General features: G+C 44.5%; 1 protein-coding gene and 8 non-coding genes across 9 annotated transcripts; 8 read left to right on the forward strand and 1 right to left on the reverse strand.

Annotated features, from left to right (window-relative positions):
• Positions 1–4,871: 4,871 nt before the first annotated feature.
• Positions 4,872–4,961, forward strand: LOC125555185. Its single transcript, XR_007304616.1, has one exon. It is a non-coding gene; the product is annotated as a small nucleolar RNA snoR126 (small nucleolar RNA).
• Positions 4,962–5,102: 141 nt separating this feature from the next.
• LOC125555187 lies at positions 5,103–5,192 on the forward strand. Its single transcript, XR_007304619.1, has one exon. It is a non-coding gene; the product is annotated as a small nucleolar RNA snoR126 (small nucleolar RNA).
• Positions 5,193–5,319: 127 nt separating this feature from the next.
• On the forward strand, positions 5,320–5,409 carry LOC125555189. The gene has a single exon (XR_007304621.1). It is a non-coding gene; the product is annotated as a small nucleolar RNA snoR126 (small nucleolar RNA).
• Positions 5,410–5,536: 127 nt separating this feature from the next.
• On the forward strand, positions 5,537–5,626 carry LOC125555190. Its single transcript, XR_007304622.1, has one exon. It is a non-coding gene; the product is annotated as a small nucleolar RNA snoR126 (small nucleolar RNA).
• A 287-nt stretch (positions 5,627–5,913) lies between these two features.
• On the forward strand, positions 5,914–6,003 carry LOC125555184. Its single transcript, XR_007304615.1, has one exon. It is a non-coding gene; the product is annotated as a small nucleolar RNA snoR126 (small nucleolar RNA).
• Positions 6,004–6,344: 341 nt separating this feature from the next.
• Positions 6,345–6,434, forward strand: LOC125555183. Its single transcript, XR_007304614.1, has one exon. It is a non-coding gene; the product is annotated as a small nucleolar RNA snoR126 (small nucleolar RNA).
• Positions 6,435–6,559: 125 nt separating this feature from the next.
• On the forward strand, positions 6,560–6,648 carry LOC125555192. Its single transcript, XR_007304624.1, has one exon. It is a non-coding gene; the product is annotated as a small nucleolar RNA snoR126 (small nucleolar RNA).
• Positions 6,649–6,775: 127 nt separating this feature from the next.
• LOC125555186 lies at positions 6,776–6,865 on the forward strand. The gene has a single exon (XR_007304618.1). It is a non-coding gene; the product is annotated as a small nucleolar RNA snoR126 (small nucleolar RNA).
• A 1,272-nt stretch (positions 6,866–8,137) lies between these two features.
• Positions 8,138–11,163, reverse strand: LOC125550239 (growth-regulating factor 9-like). The gene is made up of 4 exons (XM_048713185.1): positions 10,552–11,163; positions 9,903–10,091; positions 9,121–9,439; positions 8,138–8,951 (listed from the first exon to the last, which is right to left on the reverse strand). Exons 1-4 carry the CDS (start codon positions 10,721–10,723, stop codon positions 8,405–8,407), a joined length of 1,227 nt encoding a protein of 408 aa, XP_048569142.1. The 5' UTR covers positions 10,724–11,163; the 3' UTR covers positions 8,138–8,404.
• Between the last annotated feature and the right edge of the window lie 2,724 nt (positions 11,164–13,887).

The raw sequence follows: 13,887 nt of genomic DNA on the forward strand, positions 1-13,887 counted from the left end.
ACTTCTTCCTCCTATATATATATCCACGTATCCCCCAAACATCCAGGAGCACCACGAAAATCTAATTCCACCGCCCCAACCTTATGTACCCGAGAGATCCCATCTCGGGGCCTTTTCCGGAGCTCCGCCGGAGGGGGCATTGGTCACGGAGGGCCTCTACATCAACTCCATGGCCTCTCCGGTGATGTGTGAGTAGTTTACTTCAGACCTACGGGTCCATAGTTATTAGCTAGATGGCGGCTTCTCTCTGTTTGGATCTCAATACAAAGTTTTCCTCGATTCTCTTGGAGATCTATTCGATGTAATCTTCTTTTGCGGTGTGTTTGTCGAGATCTGATGAATTGTGGGTTCATGATCAAGTTTATCTATGAACAATATTTAAATCTCCTCTGAATTCTTTTATGTATGATTGGTTTATCTTTGCAAGTCTCTTCGAATTATCAGTTTGGTTTGGCCTACTAGATTAATCTTTCTTGCAATGGGAGAAGTGCTTAGCTTTGGGTTCAATCTTGTGGTATCCTTTCCCAGTGATAGCAGGGGCAGCAAGGCACGTATTGTATTGTTGCCATCGAGGATAAAAAATGGAGCTTATATCATATTGGATAAGTTTATCCATCTACATCATGTCATCTTACTTAAAGCATTACTCTGTTCTTATGAACTTAATACTCTAGATGCATGCTGGATGGCGGTCGATGTGTGGAGTAATAGTAGTAGATGCAGAATCGTTTCGGTCTACTTGTCGCGGACGTGATGCCTATATACATGATCATACTTAGATATTTTCATAACTATGCTCAATTCTATCAATTGCTCGATGGTAATTCGTTTACCCACCATAATACTTATGCTCTCGAGAGAAGCCACTAGTGAAACCTATGGCCCCCGGGTCTATCTTCCATCATATTAATCGCCCAATACTTAGTTATTTCCTTTGCCGTTTATTTTACTTTACATCTTTATTTCTCTTTATCATAAAAATACCAAAAATATTATCTTATCATATCTATCAGATCTCACTCTCGTAAGTGACCGTGAAGGGATTGACAAGCCCTTTATTGCGTTGGTTGCGAGGTTCTTATTTGTTTATGTAGGTGCATGGGACTCAAGCATGATCTCCTACTAGATTGATACCTTGGTTCTCAAAAACTGAGGGAAATACTTACGCTACTTTGCTGCATCACCCTTTTCTCTTCAAGGAAAAACCAACGCAATGCTCAAGAGGTAGCATCCTACACTAGGGGCTTGACCTACTCGATGCTCCACATTCTTCCCGTGCTTCTTTAGCGGTGGACACTTGCAACACTTCATCTGGACACATGGTTCTTAGCCCTAGTTCTTTTCGTACATGATTTTGCAGAATCAAGATTGTGGAAAATTCTCCCAGAATCTGCTTCCCCAAGAATCTTTCGTCGAGTTCTTTTCTGAGATTGTAGTTTGAGATTGTGGATTGAGTTATATGATAAAATCTCTGTATTACCCCTAGACATAAAATGTTTGATGAATTGTTAACACTTGTTTCGAACATTTTAGCTAAAAAGAAGAAGAACAACATGCTGAGAAAGGGGATGGCTCGAAGTGGACTTGCGGTCGCCATGCAGCTTCAGGAAGGAAGGAAGGTGTCGGCTGCAATATGTGCAGAGCAGCGCGGGCAGCTTCGGGCGTCCCACGGGGGCTGAGGAGGAGGGTCTGTGGCGGGGGATGGGGCCGGCAACGTCGTGGACCGGGACGGCAAGGCGCGGCCGGCGGCGGTGCTCGAACCCTAGTGCTCGGTGCGTGATGCGGGTCGAATTTCCCTCGATGCGAAATTGTTGGGCATCGAGCGCAAACGCGCGCTCGTTTTCTTCTGTACGAAGCGTGGATGCTTCAATGGCATTTTGGTCGTAATAACTTGTTGCAATAGGGGTACTCTTTTAACTCGAACAATTTTTGTTTGAGGGACTCTGCAAAATGCCAATATTCTGGGAAAATCCAAGTTTTTAGGAGATTTTGGATTGCACTAGGACTCTACAGAATCCTCTCGAGATTTTGGAGAGGCAACCGAGTTCTTTCGATCAAAGATTTTCCAGACCGAGATTCTCCATAATCTGCTCAAAAGAACTGGGCCTTAGTCTACTAGGATTGTGTGTGCGTGTGTGTGCGTCCTTTTATTCATCGTGTATTGCGTGAAAATGGAAAAAAATGACCCTTATCTGAAACTTCAACACAAAATGGCCCCAATCTAAATATATTTCACGAAATGGCCCATTTTGCATGACGCCCGGGGCTAGGGCGCCATGCTGGATAGCATGACGCCCCGGGTTAGGGCGTCATGCTATGTGGCATGACGGCCTAGCATGACGCCCTAGGCCGGGGCGTCATGCTACATGTCGCTACCATTGCGCCCTAGCCCAGGGTGTCATGCTCTCTAGCATGGCGCCTTAGCTACGGGCGTCATGCAAAAGAGGGCCATTTCGTGAAATGTTTTTAGATTGAGGTCATTTTGCGTTGAAGTTTCATATAAGGACCAGTTTTATTCATTTTCACTTGTATTGCTTCTACGTGTTCTCCTCCTATGAGAGCTTTGGCATGTGTTCCTGTAAACGTATCGGGGTACTCCCACACATGGGGTATTTCCAAATAAAAAAAATCACCACAAACGTCATGAAAAAGGGCGTCTCCGGTGCTAAAAGATCATATCCCAGGTATTGGGAACATAAGTCACAAAAATGAACTAACAAAAGTAGATGACAAAAAAAGTTCAAATCCAAATTCACAATGCATCTTTAGCAATAAAACAAAAAAATCTAGCTATGATTAGTAACTAATTTAACTTGGTACGCGGATTCGGCCTATTAGCACAACCAACACGGAATATGTAGTCTTCTTCCTTGTTTCTAAAGCTGCATATTGATTTTGATTTGAAACTAGTCGTCATAGCAATGTTACAGTTTTATTTCATACATTTTGCAATTTTTAAATAGTTTTTTTTTCTCAGACAAGCTTTTAAATATGTCAAAACATTCTGAGGTGTTATGGGCGTGGGGAGATCACTGTTATTTCTCTCTCATGTACCCTATTATAATCTGGTCCAAACTTTTGGGCCTGCAGGGTTAAAATGGTTTTTATAAATATTAGTACAGACATAAGCGCTCATATACACGCACATAAACTCGCCCTTATAAACGCATAGACGCATACCCTACCCCTATGAGCACCTCCGAAAGACTGAGCCGATATATTATCTTGAGATTTACGAAGTTACGGTAAGCGCCTTGTCGTTGACGGGAATGTTTCCTCCCACTGAATGCGCATCGCCGAAATCCTAAATTAAATCCAGAAATAAATGCGAGCATCAGAATTTGAATCGTAATGGGCTGTAAATACCACAGTCTCTCTAACCATCTAACCACCACAGGCCGAAGAACAACAACTCGGCCCAGTCTCTGTGAGTTCCAAATGGCAGCAGGCACAAGCTCAGGCCCTGTTCGGGACGAAGGGATTTTACGGGAATTGTGGTGGTTTCCTTTCCTTCGGTATTTTTTTTCTTTAGGAGCGTTCGGTACAAATGAAACAACCCAATAGATTCCAAAGGTAAGGCTTCTTAGCCTGCGGTTTTTATGGGAACTGAAACATCCGCTGGAAGCTCATTTTTCGTGTAGGCCCGAGGAAAACTGGCGCAGTGTAGGAGTAACTGGATTTGACATGTCTGGCTCCAGAAGTGGGGTAGACCTGGTTTACATGGACCATGCATGGATCTGTGTTGCTAAAACGGTGGTGGTGCATGTGGTCTATGTTCACATGTAACAACGATTCACATGCATAGCAGGTGGTAAAATTCTGTGTTTTGACTCTTTTCTGAAACCCATTCAAAATCTGATCCTAGTTTAAAAAAAGTCAAGATCTAACTCTTTTGCTATCGTCAGGGTTCATGACGGTAGGGTGTAACAGCCTACCCGCCAGGGACCTTGGCGGTAGGAAACATCCTTACTGCCAAACATACTGACGGTAGCCTGTACAACCCTACCGCTAAGGTGCCTGACGGTAGGCACGAGCACGTATTATGTTCAACATTTAGGAGAATTTTGCGGTAGGGCATGCAACCCTATCGTCAGGGACCTTGACGGTAGGCTGTTAGACCCTACCATCATGGACCTTGACGGTAGCAAAAGGATCAGATCTCGAAATTTTATCAGACTAGGGTCAGAACATGAATAGATATCAGAAAAGGGGTCAAAACACGAAATTTAAGCACAGCAGGTTGCCCTTGATTTTTTTAGTCCAGCCATAAGCGCATTCTATCTCCAGTACAGCTACACTGGCTTCCTGCGTTCCGAGCACCACTAGTTAAAAAAATTCCTCCAATTTCAAGCCTGTAGATTTTGACTTTGTCCTCCACCCTGTTCCTACATTTTTTTTCTGTTCCTCTGTTTTGAGCACCTGCATCCCGAACAGATCTGACCAGTGCTCTACTGTCAGACCTGCAGCTTCCCCAATTTCTATCGGCCTCGATTGTAGGCTCGTCGACCTCCGCAAATCGATTGTGAATTTTCTTTTCCCCGATTATTAAGCACGCGCTGGATAGCATCTTGAGCCGCCGCAGCCCGACGGATCGATTTTACAGGAGTTGGGGTCATTTTGACGACCTGTAGCTTTCTTCTTCCAGTTACTACCAGATCCTGCGATTCTGATAGCCATAGCCCGAGAAATAGATTCCCCCGCACGCTTATAAGTTTATTGTTGCGCTTGCGTTTTGTTCTTTAATTAATCTCAGTATTTTAATTGGCGCTTCATTTTTTTAGTTTGGTTATTTCTGCATTATTACTGTCAGGAGTCTGCATATGTGATTTCTCCATCTTTTTTTAGGATCCTTACATACAATTGTTCTTGCGTGGCTGTGATGACAACAAGATTACTTGTTCATACCTTAATTTCAGCGAAGGACCAAAGCTGATGACTTCATTTGTGCGTGTCTGAGCCTCTGCACTTGTTCTTTTTTCCTGGAGCGCAGTTGTTCAAGTTTGGTTCTCTTATACAGTACCTACCTTCTTATGTTGGTTTTTGTCTCGATTTTGGTTCTTGTATTTAAGGTGACAATTGTGTATTGGAGGAGCTAGTTTGTGCGGCTGTGATGACAACTAGATTACTTGTTCATAACTTAATTTCAGTTAAGGACCAAACCTGATGACTTTATTTGTGCGTGTCTGAGACGGCGCACTTGTTTGTGTCTTGAGTGCAGCTGCTTAAATCTGGTTCTTTTCTACCTTCTTACGTTGGTTTGTCTGGATTTTTGTTCTTGTATTTTACGTGACAATTGTGTATTAGAGGAACTAGCTTGCCTGGCTGTGATGACAGCTAGATTACTTCTTCATACCTTAATTTCAGTTAAGGACCAAATCTGATGACTTTATTTGTGCGTGTCTGAGCCGGCGCACTTGTTTGTGTCTTGAGTGCAGCTGTTTAAATCTGGTTCTTTTCTACCTTCTTACGTTGGTTTGTCTGGATTTTTGTTTTTGTATTTTAGGCAACAATTGTGTATTAGACGAACTAGCTTGCCTAGCTGTGATGACAACTAGATTATTTGTTCATAATTTAATTTCAGTTAAGGACCAAATCTGATGACTTTATTTGTGCGTGTCTGAGCCGGCGCACTTGTTTGTTTATGCAGTGCACTTGTTTAAATTTGGTTCTCTTCTACTTCTACTCCCTCCGTTCACAAATATAAGTTGTTTTGGAAATTTCAAATGGACTACATGCGGACTGAAATGAGTGAACAAACACACTAAAACGTGTGTATATACATCCTATTCAGAAAAAAAAAAGATCATCTTATATTTGTGAGCGGAGGGAGTACCTTGTAACGTTGGTTTTTGTCATGATTTTTGTTCTTGTGTTTTAGGTGACAAAATTGTGTAATAGAGGAACTGGTTTGCCTGGCTGTGATGACAATAAGATAACTTATTCATACCTTAATTTCAGTTAAGGACCAAATCTGATGACTTTATTTGTGCGTGTCTGAGCCGGTACACTTGTTTGTCTGTGCAGTTGTTTAAGTGGTTCTGTCCTACCTTCTTAATCTGATTTTCGTCACAGATTTTGTTTCTTGTATTTTAGGCGACAATTGTTTATTAAAGGAACTAGTTTGCGTGGCTTCAATGACTACAATATTACTTGTTCATACCTTAATTTCAGTTGAGGACCAAATCTGATGACTTTATTTGTGCGTGTCTGAGCCGGCACACTTGTTTGTGTATGCAGTGCAGTTGTTTAAATTTGGTTCTCTTCTACCATCTTATGTTGGTTTTGTTTTGATTTTTGCTCTTGTATTTTAGGTGCAATTGTGTATTAGAGGAACTAGTTTTGCGTGGCTGTGATGACAACAAGATCACTTCTTCATAACTTAATTTCAGTTAAGGACCAAACCTGATGACTTTATTTGTGCGTGTCTGAGCCGGCGCACTTGTTTCTCTGTGTAGTTGTATAAGTTTGATTCTCTTCTACCTTCTTAAGCTGATTTTCGTCTCAGATTTTGTTTCTTGCATTTTACGCGACAGTTGTGTATTAGAGGAACTAGTTTGGGAGGCTGTGATGACAACTAGATTACTTGTTCATAATTTAATTTCAGTTAATACCAAATCCGACGACTTTATTTGTGCGTGTTTGAGCCGGCACACTTGTATGTCTGTACAGTTGCTTAAGTTCGATTCTGTCCCACCTTCTTAAGTTTATTTTCGTCTCAATTTTCTGGTCTGTGTTTTAGGTGACGACAATTGTTTATTAGAGGAACTAGTTTGCGTGGCTGTGATGACAACAAGATTACTTCTTCATACCTTAATTTCAGTTAAGGACCAAAACCGATGACTTTGTTTGTGCGTGTCTGAGCCGGAGCACTTGTTCTGTACAGTTTTTTAAGTTTCATTCTCTCCTACCTTATTAAGTTTTTTTGGTCTCTATTATTTGTTCTTGTATTTTAGGTGAAAACTGTGTATTAGACGAACTAGCATATCGATTTTGCATTCTCCAGTATCTATTGTGGTTTATGTAACATCACCAATCATTGTTCATGGGAGTTCCACAGTTTTGGCAAGCCATTGCTTCTTGATAGCTACTGGCTTCAGTTACTCCCATATTGATGCAATGCAAGATAGCCCTTGTTCCATGAATATGGTTGGACTTCGGGTTAGGCCTGCCTTCGACATATGCAAATATGCCTTTGTGCTTTGTAGTGTGTTAGCTCGGTTTTGTATAGTGTTCTTGTCTAGCTGAGATATTCTGTTTCTTGGTGCTGATACTTTATTTATCATTTGACGAGCTCTGTGCATATCCGAGCCAATGCTGCTTATTCTCGGTGTGCTCCTTGTTGCTAAACCTTTTGTACTATTTCAGTTTGGTTTGCCCAGGTTTTGTTTCTGATTAACCGACTGTTAAAGGTACTTATATCAACTCTGCGTATTTCTTGATTCTCATGCATTTGCAAACTAGATTAGGCGGATATGATCAATTCATCATATTCGCTTTGCATTTTCATGTGTGATTGACATCAAAATTGTTCTTATGGTTGATATTTCCGTACGGGCACAACAAAACAATGGGTTTTTCAGGAACTTGCTTCATACTGATAAACTGGCAAAATCAAATAACATCGGCCTAAGAGAGACTGTATGATCCTCCTGTATAGGTAGCTAGCTGGATACTGTTCTTATCTGCCGGATGTCCTATTGATACGTATCTCTGCTGTAATACTCCTCACTGTATCAATCCTGTCCTGGACATAATCAATACAGGAGTATATCAAATTTAAGGGCCATCACCGTACCAGACATGGGTTCATTCTTTTGAATCATACTAGAGATGATAAACTGTCCTCAGAAAGTATGATAAAAGTTTCCAGAAATTGACTGTATAATTGTACTATGATTACTGGGCTCATTTAACCTGCAGTAAGTTGTCCAAGGCTTGATAACCAAATGGCCTTATATGTTTGTCAGGACGATTTGAATTGATATTCATCTGCTTGTTATATGATTATTACAATATATGCCATCCTTATGAAGAGTTGACAGTTATGGTCTTGGACATTGACAAACAGAACCATGGGTGTTATGGGCTCAAATAATTTCAGAAAAGTTCCTTGGAAGTTGGAACTACTGGATGGATATGAAGAAATGGATCCTTATAGTTTACCTGTTAAAAGATGTAGCTAATAAGCTTGATACAAGGCAAGCCATAATATTTTAGGATACAGCCAAATTCCTAAACACTAAAAGTTGCAACTACTGGATATTACAAAACAGAAGATTGAAAATATGGAGAGAAGAACAAGCATGGATGGGTCACACATCTAAGCTACTTCATCCTGCTTCCATCAGCATTGTTCCCTTCCATGGTGAATTTTGCTATGTCTAGCTCTCCATTTACTGCGAACTCACATTTCATGTTCATCAAGACTCAGTAACCAACCATATGATCTTGATTCACACTTATTGGTCAAGTCATCAGTATTCTTGGAGTTTGTTAGGATTTCACCTAAAGGCCCACCTTGAGGTATCTCCCAAGAGCTTGAGATGCAATCCTCCTGCACTTGCATCATGTTAGATGCAAGGCAGCTGATGTGTCGACCTTCTGTAGATGAATAGAAAGTAGATGGCACTGAAGCATTGTTTTTCTGAGACTCGATCTTGTCATTCTTATGCATGCTGAAATCTTGAAGGACTGATTGAAGGCACCCGCGATCATGGAGTGTCGTGGAAGAAACGTCCTTACTGCTCTGCTGGTTGCTTCTTTCCCAAGGCTTCAATACAGTATTTGAGGAGATCGATTCACTATCGACTGCCGGGCTGAACTTATCTGGTTTGCTCTGTTGCTTCAGTTGAGAGAACAAGGACAATGTGTGTTGTTGATTAGTAGAATTCAGGAGTGGAGCACTGTTGCCTTCTTCAGGGTTGTTTCCCCTGGCTTTGCTCACCATTGCCCTGCAAACGAGTACAAGTGTTAAATCGAAATTATGACCTTGCAATAAAATTTAAATGTTTTTGCTTGTTTCTTTGCCTCCCTAGCTTAGCAGTTGCATTTTTTCAGTCACTCCATAGCTGTGAAATAGTTCTGATCCATATAAGAAACTAAGATTCAATGTATACAAACCTGTTTAAATTATCTGTCCAATAACTGACGCTCCCTGGCTTCAGTTCATCACCAGCTTTTGCTTTCTTACAGCCACCCTGTGAGACAGGGGCCGATATCGAGCCAGCAGCAGGTGTCTCTTTGGCGTTCTTCCTTGTTTGGTTTTCCACAGGCTTTCTTGAACGATGGCGGTTCCTATTGATGTGCCGCTCACAGTACTTGTGCTCGGCCATCGCCTCCTTTGAGCACCGCCATTTCTTGCCGTCTGTTCGACGGCATCTTCCAGGTTCCGGGTCAGAATCTGCATTGGTGAACCCTTGATAGACAGGCCTCCAGGGCACTGCATTGCAGGGAAGCAGGTCATGCTCTGCTTGCATTTATAGCTTTGTAACCAAGTATTCCTCTGTATCAAAATATAAGGCGTTTTTGCAGTTCAAAACGTCTTATATTTTGATACGGAGGTAGTAGTAGACAGTATTAAGGTTGTGCTTGATGCATATGTTAACTTGCTTGGTGACTAAATCTAAATAGATAGCTGAGGCAACATCTTATATGCAGCATTTGTGCCATGCCTACTGACTGATATATTCTTATTTAGAAATACTTACAAATATGCAAAAAAACAATATTTGCTGACATGCTTTTAGATATCACGTGCAGGACAGTACTTTTTCTACCAAGACAGATCTTTTACTGCATCACATTTACAGGCAGTCATATCTATACACAACGTTGGCTGCGTTTCTACCTCAGTAAAAAAAATGAGATGTGAGTATAGTACATGTTTTTGGCTGGATGCTTACTTCTATCGGAGGAGGGTCTGAAGCTCTTGCTGATGGAGATGAGCAGGCCGGAAGGTATGGGGGCCTTTGCATTGAGATACTTGTAAATGAGGGCCTGGTGCTCCAGCTCCATCCACTGTGAAGGGGTGAAGGGCATCTTGCTCCTGGCCAGCAACAGCCTCTGCTCATTGGACCTCCCAAAATCCATACCTAGATGCAAAAAGAAGAAGAGGAAACCCCACTCAGCATGAGCAAAAATGCTCAGTGAAGCAACAGCCTTATCTTGAAAATATCCATGGATATGCTTATTTATTTGTTTCTTGTTATTGCAGGCGCCGAGTGAAGACAAAAGTGTAGATAAATAAAGCAGTAAAAAGAAGCAATGGAATGGAGCAGCCTTGGCTGAGCAGGAGGGCCCCCAGTGAATGGGTAGGTTCGAGCGAATCCCCATGGCCATGAATCGAGCTGGTGGCGCTGCTGAGTGAGAGGTGAGAGAGAGGGCTCATGGAGTGCTGCTTTTGACTCTTTTCCTTTTATCTTTGAACATGGGAACAGTAGGACGCCAGAGGACTGCCCATCTATCATGGCTTGCAGAGAGCAGATCGAGCGGAGTACATCACAGATGCCAGAAAAAATGTGTGGAAGAGGGAGGAGCGGATCCAAGAAAGACCTGAGGGCGGCTGGTGAGCGGCGGCGGCCTTGGAGAAGCTGAGCATCTTCTGCTCGTCGAGGAAGGGGGAGGGGTAGGGGTAGGGGCAAGCGGCAGCCTGGGTGAAGCCGCCGCCGGATCTCGCGTCCTTGGTCGCCGGCGGCGTGTAGCCCAGCACCTGCCCGAGCTCCATGGCGGCGGCGGGGAGCTCAGGAAGCGTTAGGGGGGAGCGGGGAGGGGGCGGCGGGCATCGCTGGAGCTGGAGGCAGTGGCGTGGCTGAAGTGGAGTGGGAGTGGGAGTGGGAGGCAGGGAGTGTGCCTCTTTGGGGGACTGGGGGTGGCCCTTAAATAGCAACGGCCTGTCTTTTCACTGGGGCCTTTTGCTTTGCTCTCGTTTTCTTTCTTTATCGTCGGTGTTTTTGAGCGAGTGATGCTCGACGACGCTTTGGTGGCCGGTGACAGCGAGTGGTGGTAATGGTGATGGCACGTATTTACACTGCGCTGTGGTGATAGATGCGCGCATAGTGTGCCCGGCTCGTGGCCCACGGCTCTTGCCTCAATGGCTTGGAAGTACAGTGCTGATATTCTCTTCGGTCCTTTTTACTCTGCATGTGATATTTGTCTGAAGTCGAACCTTACAAAAAAATGACTATATTAGTATGAAAAAATAATTCAAAGGTTATTTTTTTCGACAATGATCAAATATACTGTATAAAGATTCACCGGAAGTGCCAAGCATCTCAAACATAATAAAAAATACGTCGATGTTCATGGACCACCGACCGACCATTGCCGCCGTCCGAACAAGTTGTCGACGCGCCGCTACAATATGAAAATTAAATTAGTGACCCGTCTAGTGGTATTGATTTCGTATGCCGAGTGTTGATGTTTTTTTCCATAAAGTTGATCAAACTTTACGAATTTTGGCTTCGGACAAATTTTACATCGACTAAAAAGGACAGGAGATAGCAGTGCTACTTGGTTGAAATATTAATTAAAAAAGTTTGGTTGTACTTCTAGCACTCGCAAGAGCCAGCCGGCCTTTTCTATAGCAATTAGTTGGGGTGCTGTAGTAGTAACTTTGTGGTACGACTAGCAGGGGTTGCAAGCAATGCGATTCCATAACTACATGGCGCGCGGTACGCGCGAGCACAATGAATTTCCTTGTGAGTACCTGCAATTACTACTACTACTAAGTAGGAGTAGTGCCCTTGTATGCTTGCAAGTGAATGAATGTCTCCCCCCAAGCACCCTGCACGGCCGCTCGCTTTCAAATCGAAATCGTCTTGAGCCCGGGCGTTAATGGAGGACGACGCCTACCTAGCTGGCTACGCATTCTCTCTTCTTTCCCTAGGCTTGCTCCGTTCGTTCCTTCCCGAGTCAAGGGCAACAAGACACGCGTTAACACTTGTGGTGACACAAAAACGGTATGCATTTGTTGTAGTACATTTCAAAGGAAGTGATGGAGTAGTGACAAAGCCGAGCAGAGGAGAGGCGGAGAGCATATGGATTCGCTTCCCCTCTGTCTGCTCCTCCGGCGAATGGGGCCTGGGACGAGAACCTCGGTGCCTCCGTTAGTTTTGGTTAGGGTTTTTAGTCCTCGCGGGTGCGGCGTTTGGAGGGGATGACGGCGCTTCTTGTTCGAGTTTGTCTTGCGGGTTTCGGTGGTACTCGAGCTTATTTGTTTGTTTGGACGTAGTCGACGGAGTTTCGGTGTAGATTCACTTGCTCGGGGGATGGCGGCGCTTCCTGGTGTCTCTTTGGGATAGTGAGGTTAAGGTTTTCTCGTGGATTTGATGTGGTTGTTCGATGATGTTAGAATCTTGATGTAATTTTATCATGTTTGAGGTACTTTGTATTTTTGGCAGAACCTTTTGTAATACATCTGATTTCTTTCCTAAGGAAGAGAGAGAGAGAGAGAGAGAGCGGCGGGTATGTATGCGCGCGCACATCGGCACGCAAAGCACGGCGCGTGCAGGAGCGAGCTCTGGCAGTGCGGCTGCGTGGCGTGGCGTGCCGGCAGGTGCAGGCAGGAGGCCCCCATCCCCGTCGCATCACCCGTCACCCTGCGCGGTCACGAGGTTGAGGTGACGCTTTTCAAGGCCCGCCTTCATTCATTGCGCCTCCCCTCCCTTCCTCCCTCGGCTTCGCTCGCTCGCGCCGCCCGTGCGCCGCTCGCCGCCGTCTCCCACGCGGCGCCGGCACCCGGACGCAGCGGCTCGCCGGCACGGCATTGTGCTGCCAATGCTTGTCTTGTATACCCTGAGGAATCACGTATGTGTGCATGTATATGTACGTACGCGGCGGCGACGCATGCATGTCTCTTCCGGGCGGGCGGGCGGGCATCATGTGAGCTGAACACAAGCGGTCTGGTCTGGTGTGGGTCCCCCCGGGCAGTCTCTTTGTTGCGAGCTTTGTCCCTTGTAGTAATAACCCCCACCAAGGTTATCAAAAGAAAAAACCCCACCAAGTGCGCTCGGTTGTACTCCTCGGCCGGTTCCCGATTTATGTGACACCCGGGGAACGATGTGACCATTACGGTATCTCGCAGCTCATTCATTTATTACCAAACAAGTTTCAAACAGGCCGGCCGGGGTTCATTTGCTTCTCCTGACCACCAACGGGGCACGGGTGGTGACCCTCCAACAACGTCCAAGCTAAAGAATTTTCTCGAAAGAGAAAGGGTAAAGAAGGAACCCCCTAAACTAAAAGCGCAAAATAAATAGAGCAAGACGAAAATGTTTGGCGTGGTGGAGAAGGAGGCGACGATTTCAATGTACTCTGCCCCCTCCTTTTTTTCCGGGATAATGTACTCTAGCCCTAGCCCTAGCCCGTCCACCTACGGTTGGGCCTATCTATGGTTGTGGCTGCATGCATCTCCCAGATACAGAGGTCGGAGGTTATTCTTCTTTTCAAAAAAAAAATCTATGGTACGTGAGCCCCGTGAGCCCCGACGTCAAGCGTGGTACGCGGGACACGTCGGAGTAGGAGCCTCGTCGAGAGCGCGGTGCGCTAGCCAAGCCGGCGAGGTTTTTGAGGACCCGAAACCCCATCACGTCCGGGAGAGACCCGTCGGGCCGCGCAACGGCTATGGTCTGCCATAAGTCGACATAGTCGCCCCCAGGCCTCGTGGATCGTTGCCTTGCAACAAGTAGAACAACGAATAATGAGGAAGAAGAAAACTAGGGTAAATGAGAAGAGATCAAAGATAAAAGATGATAGATTGATTGATCGATTGTGTGTTGTCCAATCAACCATCATTTCTTACCTATTTATGAGACCGCTAGACTTCCGTACAAGAGAAGGACCCCAAATTCAAATAAACCGAACTCGGATTATACGTGAGCCTAAGACAGT

The sequence above is a fragment of the Triticum urartu genome, chromosome 4 (assembly GCF_003073215.2).
Source record: "Triticum urartu cultivar G1812 chromosome 4, Tu2.1, whole genome shotgun sequence".
Taxonomy (NCBI): Eukaryota; Viridiplantae; Streptophyta; class Magnoliopsida; order Poales; family Poaceae; genus Triticum; species Triticum urartu.